Raw genomic sequence first — 14,960 nt, 5'->3', positions numbered from 1 at the left:
CACACTGCATGCTCTCAAGATGCATCTTGGAATTAACAAAACAATGGGAACCATAACATAATAATATTATTAGTTTTTTTGGATTTACAGCTTCAAAATTAAGAGGTGATAATATTAAAATATATGTTACAAAGCCAACATTGGGAGGTGATACTCACCCACCGGTTTTTGATTTATACACACTTTTTACCATAAAACTTATAATTATGTCCTTAAATTTATCTTGGGACTTGAACTTCTATTATTATAAGTAAGAATATAATAGTCAATTAGGTGTATATAGATCAATATTGAGTGTGTGAGTATCATCTCCCTAACTGAATAACATAATCAACTCAAACATTGTATTTTGTAATAAAAAAGACAGAATAACATAATCAACTCAAACATTGTATTTTGTAATAAAAAAGACAGATAGACTAATGCAAAAGGGTCCTTATATTGATCAACTTTTTGACAATTTATCCACAGCCACTGAATCGATCAAACACAAACATCAGTCTCAGACAGGGGCGGACTTACATGTATAGTTGTGGTGGCATGGGCCCCCACTCAACTCATGAGTCCAACAAGGAATTGTTTGTAAAAGTTTTGGCCAAGGGACCCCGTCCCAAACACATAAGGACCCTAACTTTTTTATTAGTCCAACCCAACAAGCTTATGCCTAATTTTTTTGCTAAACCTTTTAAACTTAATTTTTAAACAAAAAAATATGATATACGGTAGGTGAGTTACTAGTACCTTATCTCCTTTTTCTTTTAGGTTTAATTTTTTTTATTTGAAAACTAAAAAAGTTTGGTAGCCCTCCTCAAGATAGAGTCGTCCTGGAGAAGGATCAAAAGTTTAGAGCTCAAACTCATTGTGCTAATGTGCTATTGGCCAATTGTGTAAGGTTTGATACTTTTATAAATATTTAATTATGCAATTTTAATTTTATATTTTCTCCCTTAATTTTATATGTTGACACTTGACAGATTGTTTTTGCAAATTGCAAGCCACTATCAATTTTGCTATTATGTTAATATGTATATGTATGTATTGATTTATAGTTTATAATGTGTTGTTTATTTTTTATATTTGTACATTCTACTTAATTTTGCTATGGATTTCAATCAAACGGAAAGAGATTATCTTAAGCGTGAACTTGATGTATATATTGACATTGTGCGTCGAGATGATAAATTTGCTAACTTAAAAGGGATTGCCGACCTTGCTAAATTGTTGGTTGAAACTGAAAAACATCTTTTATATCCTTATGTTTATCGATTATTAAAGCTTGCGTTGGTTTTGCCCGTTGGCACCGCTACAGTTGAGAGGTGTTTTTCCGCAATGAAGCTTGTAAAATCAGATATGAGTAGCCGAATGCGTGATGAATTTCTGAATGGTTGTCTTCTTGGTGCAATAGAAAGACAAGAACTTGCAAATGTTACTAATGAAGCAGTCATGGATCGTTTTCAAAATATGAAATATCGTAGGGGAAATTTGTGTTAGACTTTAACTTGATCTTTTTATGTTTAGTCAATCATACTTTTTCGGTTTAAATTTTATATGCGATATATCTTGGTATTATTTTGTGACCCCATCGATTCAAAATCCTGGATCCGCCCCTGGTCTCAGACGAATACGAATCACCATACTCTTATAAGGCATGGTGAATACTAATTACAATGGTCGTTATTAAGCTACGCTGAACGAAGATGTAGTTCCCTCAACAAATTTCTTTGCTCCTTTAAACCATCTTTTGTCACCCGCTTGCGCTTTGCAAATGTAAAGTTTACCATCGGACACTGTAGCGCTAATAAGTTGATGTTTACCGCCCTCGTCTCCATCAGCTGTCCTTGTTAATACGGATACGAAGTAGTATTGTTTTCCACCAACAACAGGGGTTGAAACCTCCAATATGTTTGCTGTTGCAACTGCATCTTGTTCAAATCCTCCCTGAAAACACATACATGTCAACAATAAAGGGATTAATGAATAATTAAGCATTTATAAATAATAACCTTGACTCTAGCTAATAAGTTTTGTAAAAAATAAAAAGTAACAGCATTAGTCTAATATGCACTAGCATAATATGAAACATATCCTAACAAGTTACAATCGGTGGACATTGACCAACTTTGACTCTTTGACTGATGTTGACCAAAAATCCGACTTTCGACTAATAAATATTGACTTTGACTTGACAATTTTGACATAATAAATAAGCCAAGTCGAAAATTAGTCAGGGACTAGTGGTGCTACTTCAAAATCCCGACTAGTCAGACTACTTCAAATCCCGACTAGTTCAAAATCCCGACTAGCTGGGGACTAGTTTGCCAAGTCGGGAATGTGTCTCCTTTTACGGTGATTTTGTTTACCTCTGATGCCGTCTTTCCAAAGTAAGCTTGTTTCCCAAGCAAGTAATCGACCTGCAAACAAAACAAGGACACGTACGACGCTCAATCATTCTCATTACAGTATATAGTTCCAACATTCATCATCTAAACAATAAATCAACTGAAACACCTATACATTCAAACTGAACTCGACATTCAGGGACGGACCTATATGGTCCTCACCGGTAGCACGCGCTACCGGTGAAATACGCGATCTAGTTGGAATATTACTAGTAAATAGTGTAAATTTTTTGGAACGACGCTGTTGAAATAAACCATCTAGTAGAAATTCTTTGGGATTTTAACCAGTGATTCCATTCCTACATCCGCCACTGTCGACATTACAATTATTATATTTGTGTAATACCTTTGAAAGAAATTCTTCAGGGGCACCGTAATCGGTGATCGATTTCTTATCAGTAGGTGTAACCATGACTGAAAGGTTGCTTGTGGTGTCAAAGTTGTCTTCATATCTAAGCACCTGACCAGGGAACTCTACTTCTTTGCTTGGGTTCCACTTAGCCGGAATTGAAAGCTTGAACCCGGAACCATCGTACTGCGAAAATTCAGTAGACTTTGGTTTCCCAAATACATTTGCTACAATCACACCAAAATACAAAATCAAGAAGCCATTTCATCATCATCAAAGTATCAAACACAAGTCACATAAGTTATCTGCTCTAAAATCTTACTGTTTTAAACATCTAATTATTCTAAACAAATTGTTGTTTACTTTTTTAAAGTATTAAGTCCTGTTTCCATTTGCCTCTTAATGGGAAGAGGTGTTTGATTCTAGTCTCCTAGAAAGAAACTAATTTTCAGATTAAGTGACAAAGATACAATTTTTTTACTTACTGAATTAAGAGTTGTACAGAAACATATCATTAATTAACCTCGAAATGTGCACTTGTTGAATCTAAGTTTACGTTTAATTTGCTGCATGAAAAATTGTCTTAAATTGTTATATTACACTTATAATAGTCATTTGGCAAATGACTGATCAGCCAATAAGTTGTGAGTCTGCGTTTAGGTTGAGACATATATGCCTTCAACATATGTATATTGTAAAAGGGAAGACAAATAATGTTTTCTTTGTTTCGGACGGGAAAAATATTTTATTCAAATGTACGCGGCCTAACTGTTTACGACCATTTGTCTGATCAAACCCTAACGAAGTATCAGAACCTCAATCAATATGCTATCTTGGGATGGTTCATATTGTACGAGTATTTATCGTTACAAAATAAAGTTTCGGTTGCGTACCAGCTTCACCATATGCAGCATCTGCTGGTGCAACTTTAGAGCCAACAGCTGCTGCACCAATGAGAACAGTGAGAGCTAATCTACGAAAGATCGATGAGTCATTGGACGCAACGTCTTCGTGCTTTGAGCATCGGACAATGAGTTGGTTGGGTTTGATTTGAGTTTGTAAGCGTTGAGAAGATGATAATGATGATTTAGTTGGAGTTGAGAGTGCATGAAAACATGAGGTTGCAGCCATTATGGTTAATGTGGTTGTGTTTGGATTAAATTTTTTTTTGTAGTGAGTGTGATTGAGGAAATGAAATTTGGAAGAAATTAAGAGACAAAGGATTGGTTGGAATTGTAGATGAGGGAAGATGAGATTGGTAGTGTTTGGATAAGGGTGTAATGGCTACAAATGATATGATGCCAACTGGAAATGTATGATCTTCTGACCTCAATTAGATTGCCAATGTGGGACATATTGACTACTACTCGCATGTTTTGATACTTTGGTTAGAGATTGATTTTCCTCGGATCGGGTCGGGCTAATATTAATGAGTAAGTATAGATTAGAATGGGTCACGTTTGGATTAGTACGGGTCTGGGTAATTTTGATAGTTTAGTGTGTGTTTGAATGGACTAGCTGGTAACTGGAGCTGAAAGTTGAAAGGTGAAACTTATTTTTAAGTTGATAACTGAAAGCTTATTTTTTTGTAATTGTTTGGTAAAGTAGCTGCGATGGAGCTAGAAACTTATTGTTATGAAAGGACATTATATAAATTTATAAAATAATATATTAGGGGGCTTAAATTTAATGTTTCATAATATGTTTGGATGAAACTAGCTGGAGCTTGTAGTTGGAGCTGGAGCTTATGGATCGGAGCTGGAGTTGGAGCTTATTTTTAAAGCTGGTAGCTGGGGCTTAATATTTTCTACAAGTGTTAGGTAAAGTGGTAAACTAGTTGGAGCTTATTTTTTCAATTCATAAGCTCTACTTTTTTTCATAAGCTACTAGAAGTACGTTTTTTTTAAGAGATTATGATTTTCATAAGTTCTACTTTTTTTGTCTACCAAATGAAGTTTATTGCTTAGAGCTTATTAATATTATAAGCTCAAGCTCCCATAAGTTCCAATAAACTGTTGCGCCAAACACACCCTATACTTCAAGGGATATTCGCAAAAATATACTTTTAAAAAAAAAATCATTCAAAATACATTTTTTTTTTAAAAATTGTCTTTTTACACCATTAGATCGACCAATAATATGGTCGAACACCCCTTTACTTGGTCGACCACCTCATTTTTCAAGGTGGTCGACCAAACTTCAATAAGAGCATGGTCGACTACCATGTAAACATGGTTGACTACCACCTCAATTGGCTATGGTCGACCACAAAGCAAAAAACAACGCGGGCCACCAACTCATTGGTCGACTTTCCTGTATTCAGGTTTCACGCATCCCGAAATCTGCAAAATCCGTGCAAGTCTAGTTACAGTTTTTAGTGACATTTTTTTAAAAAATTTAAAAAAGTGTATTTTGAAAAAGTGACACTTTTTAAAATTTTGAAAAAAGTGACTTTTTAAATTTTTGAAATTTTTTTTTAAAAAGTGTCACTAAAAACTGTTACTAGACTTGCACGGATTTTGCAGATTTCGAGATGCGTGAAACCTGAATACAGGGAAGTCGACCAATGAGTTGGTCACCCGCGTTGTTTTTTTGCTTTGTGGTCGACCATAGCCAATTGAGGTGGTAGTCGACCATGTTTACATGGTAGTCGACCATGCTCTTATTGAAGTTTGGTCGACCACCATGAAAAATGAGGTGGTCGACCAAGTAAAGGGGTGGTCGACCATATTGTTGGTCGACCTAATGGTGTAAAAAGACAAAATTTTTTTTTTAAAAAGTGTATTTTGAATGAAATTTTTTTAAAAAAGTATATTTTGATCAATTACCCATACTTCAAGTAGCTTAAAAATCTAGAGCTTATGGTTTCAATAAGCTATTAATAAGCTTCTTTAATTTTGTATGCCAAACAACGCTTATCGTTAGAACTTATGAAATAAATAAGCTTATGCTCTAATAAGCTCTAATAAGCTTGTCATTCAAATATACCTTCAGTAGAATTGATAGTTTAATATGTATATTTATTTAGTTTAATTATCAAATTTAAAGTTTAACTAGTGGGCAATGCCCGTGCTTTGCATGTGGTGGGATAAGCTTGTTGTATGTATCGTGTGTTGCACGTCTTGTTCTGCATTACAATATTATGTTATTCATGTGAACTGGTATATGATAAAGATGAAACTTTAGATTAGATAAGAAGGTTTGATAATATGATTATGAGGTTGGGATGTTAATGAAGAGGCCAACACTCTCCATGTCACCAAACTACTACTAATCATACACAAAACTATTACTCCGTACTAAATTGTTGGACTTTATATTTGGCCTGTGCCTTGCACGTATTGTTTCACACTTCGATAATTAGATACTCATGTACAGAACTGTTAAACAATAAATATGTTAAATCTTTTTTTTAAGGGGCAAAAAAGAGATATTAATAACCAAAACAATACAAGGCAGGGAATATCCTCACCCACAAATACAAAATACAATACAAACAATAAATATGTTAAATCTTTAGGATGCATATTTTTTAATCATGAGACGGTTAATTATTTGTAGTGTAGAATTATGTAAGCAGAATTAAGTATGCAGAACTGATTAAAACATAAGTACCTTTAGGAGCTAATTAGGAATAAATCTGGTCAACACGTGTTTCTAATTGCATAATATTGTGAAGAATTTGATTAGAATATAAACTGTATGTTTCCTTATTGTGTGCAAGTTATTTGATTGAATGCCGCAATGAACTTTATAATCTTTATTGTATGTATATATAAAATAAAAAGTTATAAATAATATATGTAATATGAGATTTGATTGTGATCCGTTAGAATTTCGATTCTAAGAATTAATAGATTAAAGTATTGCCATTAAGAACTTAAACTGCTAGCAAATCATCATGTTATACATGTATTGTACGCATACATATTAAGTATATTATTATTACTTTTTTACCTTTGATGTTCATGATCATAATATGATTAGTGAATATGTGTATATAATTCTTATCGATTTTAAAACAATCTTAGGCTGGTCACTAAACTCTTATAACTGCATTTCTCATCAATTGTGGATTCAATTAAGCGAATCAATTTTGTTTGCCATTGTTCCTTGCTTGCATTTTTTATCAATTGTGGATTCATTTAAGCGAATCAATTTTGTTTGCCATTGTTCCTTGCTTAATTGAAAGGCATGGTCTTTGTAAATGATATGTAAATGTTTTAACTACTCCCTTAAAATTCAGCCATGTCTCTGTTACACACTTACACCCCTCTTGATATATCACTCTTTTTGATTGACATTTAAGTGCTTGAAACTTCTGATGTAGTTGTTGTTGGATGCTAGCTGGGTCAAGTCTACAATGTTATTTGTTGACTCAATTTCAACTTGCTTTCACATTAGAATGAAACCTAGATAAATGCATGACAACTTTTATCTTAGAAACTCTAGAAGGCCAACTATGTTATAAGTTGTATTTGAGATGTCAAATTCAAATTTTATATATATATATATATATATATATATATATATATATATATATATATATATATATATATATATATATATATATATATATATATATATATATATTGGTATTACAAGTCAAAGAAAGAGATATGCACTAGAACTTACAAATTGTCAACAACTTGTTTACAACTTGATAAATGTAAGGAGTAGTCAATTTGAAGTCTTCTTCCTAACATACAAAGTTCAACTATAAAAGGAAGTGTATGAATTTCATTTGAGGATCATCCCATACTTGAAAGAGTTTAATTAACTCTTGTAAAAGTAGTATAGAGAAAAGAGTGAGGTATAAAATTGTTAATCAAAATTCTATACGAGTGAGTTAAGAGGGAAGTGTTATAATCTAGTGAGCGGTCTAAATACTTTGTTAGTATTTTAGATCCTAGATTGAGTGATACATTGTAACCTCGAGTTTGTCATATTTGCTAATAAATCCTTCCCTGCTTCCGCCCGTGGACTAGGCCTCACGTCGAACCACGTAAAACCTTGTATCTTTATTTATTGCTTAATTGTTCTATTAATTTCTCGAGTCTTGAAAGTGTGCAAATCACAACAAACTGGTATCAGAGCGTAGCTGTGATTAAATATTTAAGATGACGATAATCAGGTCTGATGTAGAGAAATTTAATGGCCAGAACGATTTTGGTCTTTGGTGAATGAAGATGCGGGCTCTACTGAGCCAACAAGGTTATTTGTTAGCTTTGAAAGGGAGAGAACATCTACCCGAAAAGTTGACAGATGAAGAGAAGGATGAACTTCTAGAGAAGGCACACGACATGATTATTCTAAATCTTGCCGATTGTGTGCTTAGAGAAGTTGCGGCAGAAATCACACCAGCTGTACTTTGGAACCAGCTAGAATCTATATATATGACTAAGAGTCTAACGAACCGATTGTATATAAAATAACGGTTTAAATGCCCCGTTCATATCGATTATAAACGATTCATAATAGTTGATTACATCGCGAGGTACTTGACCTCTATATGATACATTTTACAAACATTGCATTCGTTTTTAAAAGACAAACTTCTATTTCATCGAAAGTTGACGGCATGCATACCGTTTCATAATATATCCAACTATAATTGACTTAATAATAATCTTGATGAACTCGACGACTCGAATGCAACGTCTTTAGAAATATGCCATGAATGACTACAAGTAATATCCTTAAAATGAGTTAATGCACAGCGGAAGATTTCTTTCATACCTGAGAATAAACATGCTTTAAAGTGTCAACCAAAAGGTTGGTGAGTTCATTAGTTTATCATAATCGATCATTTTCATCATTTTAATAGACCACAAGATTTTCATTTCCATTTCTCATAAATATACGTCCCATGCATAGAGACAAAAATCATTCATATGGATTGAGCACCTGGTAACCGACATTAACAAGATGCATATAAGAATATCCCCTATCATTCTGGGACATCCATCGGACATGATAAAACAACATCGAAATACTAAAGCATCCGCTACAACGGATGGGGTTTGTTACGCCCAATAGATCTATCTTTAGGATTCGCGTCAATTAGTAGATCGGTTTACTAATTCTTAGGCTACCAAGCAAAAGGGGCATATTCGGCTTCGATCATTCAACCATATAATGTAGTTTCGATTACTTGTGTCTATTTCGTAAAACAGTTATAAAAGCGCATGTATTCTCAGTTCAAAAAATATATATTGCAAAAGCATTTAAAAATGAAGTAATGAATCTCACAATACTGTATTTTGTAGTAAAAATACATATGACGGCATTGAACAATGCAGGGTTGACCTCGGATTCACGAACTTATATCAAGTATATATATTAACACGTTGTAACATTGATTAACTAAGTTTATATATATATATTTCATAATATATATATAGATTCATATCCTTATTTTTAATTTTATTAATCTTTATTATTTGTCATAATACTTATATGATATATATATATATATATATATATATACTTTAATAAATGTGATATTAATGTAAATAATATTATATTATATTAAAAATCTGATATTAGTATACTTATAATATATGTAATAAATATGTATTTTTTATTTAGATGTCTTTTATTTGTAAAAATAATAATAATAAAGTAATGATAATAGTATTCATAATAAATAGATTTGAAAATAATAATAATAATAATAATAATAATAATAATAATAATAATAATAATAATAATAATAATAATAATAATAATAATAGTTATGATAGTAACATTAATAATGATAAAACTAATAATAACAATAATATTAAAAATGATACTTTTAATGATAATTCTAATAATAATTGATATGATAATTTTAATGAAAATTATACTTTTAATATTAATGATAATTTTAATAAAAATAACAATAATACTTATATTGATAATGATATGATAATGATAATGATAATTATAATATTTAATAAGAATAATAATAATAAAAATAATAACAATAATGGTAATTGTAATACTACCTCAAGGAAGTAATCCTTAACCAGAATTGAACCTGCGACCTCTAGTTCTCCAACAACACTCTTAAACCATTCGGCTAAACCTGTTTTTCTGAATTATATTACGCCCTAAATATATTTAACTTTCCTCTTCTGTTTCCTTTTTCTTCTTCACCAATATCCATCGACCAGGATCAAGCCATTCATCATAATTAACATCCTATAATAACCAAACCCTAATCATAATCGTAATCATAACGTGATCATAATCGTATTATCAGCTAAATCCTTAAACCTTATTTATCATATTAACGCCATCATATATGATCTTCATCATCATTATCTATCGTCATATCAACTTATCATCGTGAATCCCATTTCATCATCATTATAATTATCACCTAAATCATTATCGTTTTCTAATCATAATTTGTCTTCATCATTCATTGAATCGTTATCCCCGGTCACCATTGAACAACACAGTAATAAGATCACAACCATTATGCTAAATCATAATTATCATCTAGCATCATACTTAAACTATCATCATCTTATTATCTTCATCATCTATTCTCCTTCATCACGATTTGGGTTGGTAATCTAAATATGGAACGTGTCATAGCAGCAGCCCAACCGAATCAATATTTGGTTGGATTTCAGTTTAATGAAAACAAGGAAGGTATGAGGCCTAATCATTACACAGCCCAACTGTCCAACTTTTACGGCCCAATTTAAGTACCAACTATTACAGCTTATATCAAATATCAGTTTCAGCAAACAGAAAAAAAAAAATAATACCTCGTTTAAAATAATAGTTAGGTATGATCATGTGTATCCCATTCTTCTTTACAGCTCAATATCCTCACATGTAATATTTCTTAATAATAATATCATCATGTCTTGGTCGGCCAAAGATTCCTATCACCTCCCACTTACCTAATCTTCCACTTATGTTCACCTTTATTCATTGCTTTATGTATATTACTTATATCATGTAGGGGATCAATGAATATGGGGTATTAAAAGGAAAGTAACTGCAGATATTAAAATGAGAAGGATGGTTGTGGTGTTGGTTACTAGTTGAAACAAAAAAAAATCGAAGCTGCAGCAGTTTAGTTGAGTTTGGGTGACGGTTTGTGATGTATCGATGTGGTGTTTGTAGCGAATAATAGCAGCAGCACAGGAATTAGTAACGTGGTTTGGTGTTGATCGAGCAAGGTGGTGGCTACCGGTTTGATGAAAAGGTGGTTGGTATTTTAAATGGGTTTGAAGTGGTCTCACTATGATTATAAGGTGGTTGATAGTGGTTGTCTAGATTTTGAAGGTGGTGTATAGCCGTGGTTACAAACAGAAATAAATGAGCAAAGGTGATGGTTGTTTGCGAGTGGTGATTGAGTAACAAGAGTAAGCAGCAACAGTAAACAATGGCATCATTAAATGGTCGATTTAAATGAATTACTTGTGAGTGTGGAAGTCGACTAGTAGCAAAAGAAAGATGGGTTCTTGATGTATTTTTTGTTAAATTTAATCAACTCAGTTGTAATGATTTTAATTGCTAATGAGTATGGATAGTTTGGATGTCTGGATGAATAATGTTGGGTAATTCGATTGATTTATAGTATCATTCAGTCGATAGACTTAATATTCGATCAGACAAGGTTAAGAATAAAAAGATAAAAGTGATGTAGACCCCTAACTGATTTTGGTTTGATCCATGTGTTAAAAATCTGATTGGTACTACATGAATCAATTAGCTACAGAAGGGGGAAAACGATGGGGAACAAATTTGGTTCATTATTGTTTAAATTCATGTGTGTTTAAAATAAATTAGTAGTTATTATTAATAACAATAATATAGGTAATATTATTAATAATAATACAAATATTGATAATATTAATAATAATTTTTTTTATTTATAATAAGAAAACTATTATGATATCATATTTGATGACCTGTCAAAATTTCACCCATTAGATGAGTTTCTAATTTTAAATCCCAGCCTTTTAAATTGCTAATGGCGTCATTTAAATTCGTAATCGGCAGTTACGTTTGATAATTACACTGATGCCCTTCAAAAGCATAAAACTGTTCCAGAAAACCGTATACAACATCATTCGATGCAACCCTTCCAAAAACATTACTTCATTCTCACATTCGATTAAATTTTTTGGGATCAATCACAACTTAGATTCATATGTTTCATCAACATATACACAATCAGGTACGTACGAACCCATTGATTTTGATTTTTCCTTTCATTACGGTTTAATTTTGATTATTCCTTTCATTACGGTCTTATGTAAAATCCAAATTATGTTTTTCGAATTTCTTGATAAATACGTAGACCACCAAGTTTTGTATCTGTTCATATGTTAACAATTGTTTTTATGTTTTTAATTCTCTAATTGAAAATTCTAGGGTTCATCTTTAAAGCCCAGATGATTGTATACGTTAAATTGTCATTCCAATTCATAAAGCTTTTGTTTTAAGCAATTCAATTTTATAAAGGTTAAATTTTTTGGTGTATTTTTTTGATTATAGATTTTTATGCAGAATGCATAACTGATTTCATCATTTCATATTTCTTTGTAACGTGTATTGAGTGTTCGCAGATAACGTTTTGTTAAACTTTTGGTTCTACTCGTCACAAGTTTGGGGAGGCATCGTAATTGAATAGCTTACTGATCGTTGCCCACAAACCTGCAAAAAGTTTTTAACTCTGCAAGTAAAACATTGACTTCACAAAATTACGTTTTTTATACGGTATATTATGTTTTCATTATTATATGATACGATGTGCCATACTAAATCATTGGTGTTTTTATTTGCTGTGATTGATTGATGTAGGATTAAGTATTACAATGGATGTTTGTTTGACACCGTTTAGAAGGATTTCACTGCACAAAGCGGGTGATATGAAAGGAAATTGACCGGCAATGATTCCATCGTAAGAAATGTAATACTATGTTATTACTATAAAATTTCTCTTTTTCATACACATTGTTGCTATGTTATTTTACCTCACAAGGTTATCCTTTGGATTGAGGCTAAGTTGACTTATGGAATGTCATGTTTAGTAAATTTATGATAAAATGTGAAATTTAATCGTTAGAAAAGATCATTTAAACAAGATAAGATCATCCAATGTGATCAATTATATAAACATTTTGTATGGTTTTTTATTTACCTTTAATGAGTCTTATGGGCGAAAGAAAAAATTACGCTAACTGTGTTATGGTTCAAATTGGTTAGGACATCGAACCTATAGTAATTGATGTACAGGAGTAACAGGACCATTCGAACCTATAGGATGTTAAATGAGAAGTGTGGATCATAATTCTGACCGAACCAGGTTTTGTGTGTTGCATGACCCATTCACTTATGAATGGATCGACTTCTGACTAGATCGGGTTTTGTGTGTGTTATGACCCTTTCGCGTATGAATGGGTCGACTTTGGGTGTGATTTATCTCAAACGGGTCAATAATCTAATATTATGACTATTAGTGGAATAGGCAAATGGATTCCACCTTCGTAACTTAATGCATATGTGTTGAGACCACTAACAAACATCAGGAAGTAAAAGATTGTCACATCAGTCTATTAACAAGAAATTATGTCCTTGATATTCATTTATTAGCTCATAATTGTATCTGTTTGAATGGTTTCTTGATGTCACGTATTTGATATCATAGTTGCAGTTGAATCAATTTGTTGTTATCATTGAGTGTGCCCAAAACAATATGTTGTTATATAGTGCTCTTGCTACAGGCACCCTACAAGTTCTACCCGGTTTCATGAACTTTCTTCAATTGGGACCATTTATAGGTCTGGATTGGTTATTTGAAGGACAATGGGTTGTGGATATTACACATCTACACGAACGGAATTATCTCATCTCGTCCACTATGGATCCCAGGTGTTGTTTTCATACTCGTGGTCAATATAATCACCTATGCTTTATCAATAGTATTATTTTAAGTATTCATCAAGTAACTGCTGTGTTGGAATTTGTTGTAAATTCTATAGAGGTGAATAATTCGAAATTTCAATAAAATACTAGGTATTATGCAGATAACTCGAGAACACGCCACTGGTAAACAGTCCTATTCTTTTGCTTTTTTAAGAATGCAAGTATGTATGTTTTTTGCAGTTATTCATTGTTTTTTGATGCCTTATATAGGCATTAATCAATGTTTACACTCACTGTATAAAGTGTATTAAGGGGTGGCAAAGTAAGATAGTTAATAGTTAATAGTTTACCATGAATTATTTTTCTTCAGTAATATTAATTAATATTGTGGCTTTAAAAAGATATGGAAAGTAAAGAGGGCCAGTTTATTGGGTTACAAGTTGAATGGATCCAAGTCAAAATGAGCATTTCTGAAGTTAATAGTTTATAATCATATAATGCTGTGTCCGACATTCAATCAAGAATTGTGATTATATGGATTTGATTTATGTTTCAGATGTGTTGTCATACTTATGGAGGCTTGGTTGTGTGATTATTGTATCCAATTTATTTTAGCACGATCGAACAGCTAATCATGGAAATGGTTTGATGAGAGATCATGTGGAAATGGTTTACATTCATAAGTGATGCATTTACTGATAAAGGAGATGATTCTACATTAACAGATTATAGATTATATGAGTACTGTTGTGCAATCTGTCAGAAATTTGAGTTCTTTTTCTTACTTGTATGCATCGGGTAAGATCTAATATTTAATATTACTGACTTTTTTGGTTTACATATACATACTAATGTTACTCATGAAGTTGTGATGTGGTCCAGCGGTTGGTGGCCTGCCTCCTTTAAGGGGCGTGGTTATTATCGCTACGTCGGCATAGTCGAAACGGGAGATGATCGCAAGAGGAGGTTTAACCCCCCGAGGGTGATCCCATCCGTTGTCAAAAAAAAATATGTTACTCATTATCCTCCTATATTTAATTATAGGTTACGACAATACTTTTTTCAACTATATTAGCTATCCATTATTGTAGGCTGATCAAGTTTGCGAGAAAACATTAACTACTTTAAATTCAATGCTGACATCAAGACAATTTGCACTAACATAATTGTCAATAAATGCATACTTCAACAGACTTACAACATGAACTAGTTCAGTTACATCCTCGCCCTTAACCTTTTTTATGTGTATTTGTAAAATCACAAGTTTACCTACTTGCAAATGGGGTGTAAATATTTCGTTTATAACTTGTCACAATTTATACTCATTGAAT

General features: G+C 32.2%; 2 protein-coding genes and 1 long non-coding RNA gene across 5 annotated transcripts; 2 read left to right on the top strand and 1 right to left on the bottom strand.

The window, feature by feature from the left end:
• Nucleotides 1-327: 327 nt before the first annotated feature.
• Nucleotides 328-3,940, bottom strand: LOC139858882 (oxygen-evolving enhancer protein 2, chloroplastic). 2 transcript variants are annotated; one of them, XR_011763102.1, is made up of 5 exons: nt 3,642-3,940; nt 2,746-2,975; nt 2,361-2,411; nt 1,620-1,938; nt 328-508 (listed from the first exon to the last, which is right to left on the bottom strand). XR_011763102.1 is itself a non-coding variant. In XM_071847719.1 (4 exons), exons 1-4 carry the CDS (start codon nt 3,877-3,879, stop codon nt 1,678-1,680), a joined length of 780 nt encoding a protein of 259 aa, XP_071703820.1. In that variant the 5' UTR covers nt 3,880-3,940; the 3' UTR covers nt 1,616-1,677. The 2 variants fall into 2 exon arrangements, 1 of the variants encoding a protein (XP_071703820.1); XM_071847719.1 differs by lacking the exon at nt 328-508 and having other exon boundaries at nt 1,616-1,938.
• LOC139860083 (uncharacterized) lies at nt 1,102-1,491 on the top strand. The gene has a single exon (XM_071848856.1). It carries the CDS (start codon nt 1,102-1,104, stop codon nt 1,489-1,491), a length of 390 nt encoding a protein of 129 aa, XP_071704957.1.
• A 7,881-nt stretch (nt 3,941-11,821) lies between the features above and the next one.
• On the top strand, nt 11,822-14,449 carry LOC139858612 (uncharacterized). 2 transcript variants are annotated; one of them, XR_011763013.1, is made up of 5 exons: nt 11,822-11,938; nt 12,330-12,442; nt 12,565-12,673; nt 13,488-13,812; nt 14,186-14,449. It is a non-coding gene; the product is annotated as an uncharacterized lncRNA (long non-coding RNA). The 2 variants fall into 2 exon arrangements; XR_011763012.1 differs by having other exon boundaries at nt 13,488-14,449.
• Nucleotides 14,450-14,960: the final 511 nt, after the last annotated feature.

Source organism: Rutidosis leptorrhynchoides, chromosome 7 (genome assembly GCF_046630445.1).
Source record: "Rutidosis leptorrhynchoides isolate AG116_Rl617_1_P2 chromosome 7, CSIRO_AGI_Rlap_v1, whole genome shotgun sequence".
NCBI lineage: Eukaryota > Viridiplantae > Streptophyta > Magnoliopsida > Asterales > Asteraceae > Rutidosis > Rutidosis leptorrhynchoides.
This window is presented reverse-complemented; position numbering and strand designations above follow the sequence as displayed.

What these genes read in the sequence shown, in the direction of transcription:
- LOC139860083 (XM_071848856.1), top strand. Translation starts at nt 1,102, where the DNA reads ATGGATTTCAATCAAACGGAAAGAGATTATCTTAAGCGTGAACTTGAT.
- LOC139858882 (XM_071847719.1), bottom strand. Translation starts at nt 3,879, where the DNA reads ATGGCTGCAACCTCATGTTTTCATGCACTCTCAACTCCAACTAAATCA. An exon ending in CTGAAGAATTTCTTTCAAAG is followed by an intron (nt 2,412 to 2,745) that starts GTATTACACAAA and finishes TTTTGTTTGCAG; the next exon opens with GTCGATTACTTGCTTGGGAA. An exon ending in TTGGAAAGACGGCATCAGAG is followed by an intron (nt 1,939 to 2,360) that starts GTAAACAAAATC and finishes ATGTGTTTTCAG; the next exon opens with GGAGGATTTGAACAAGATGC.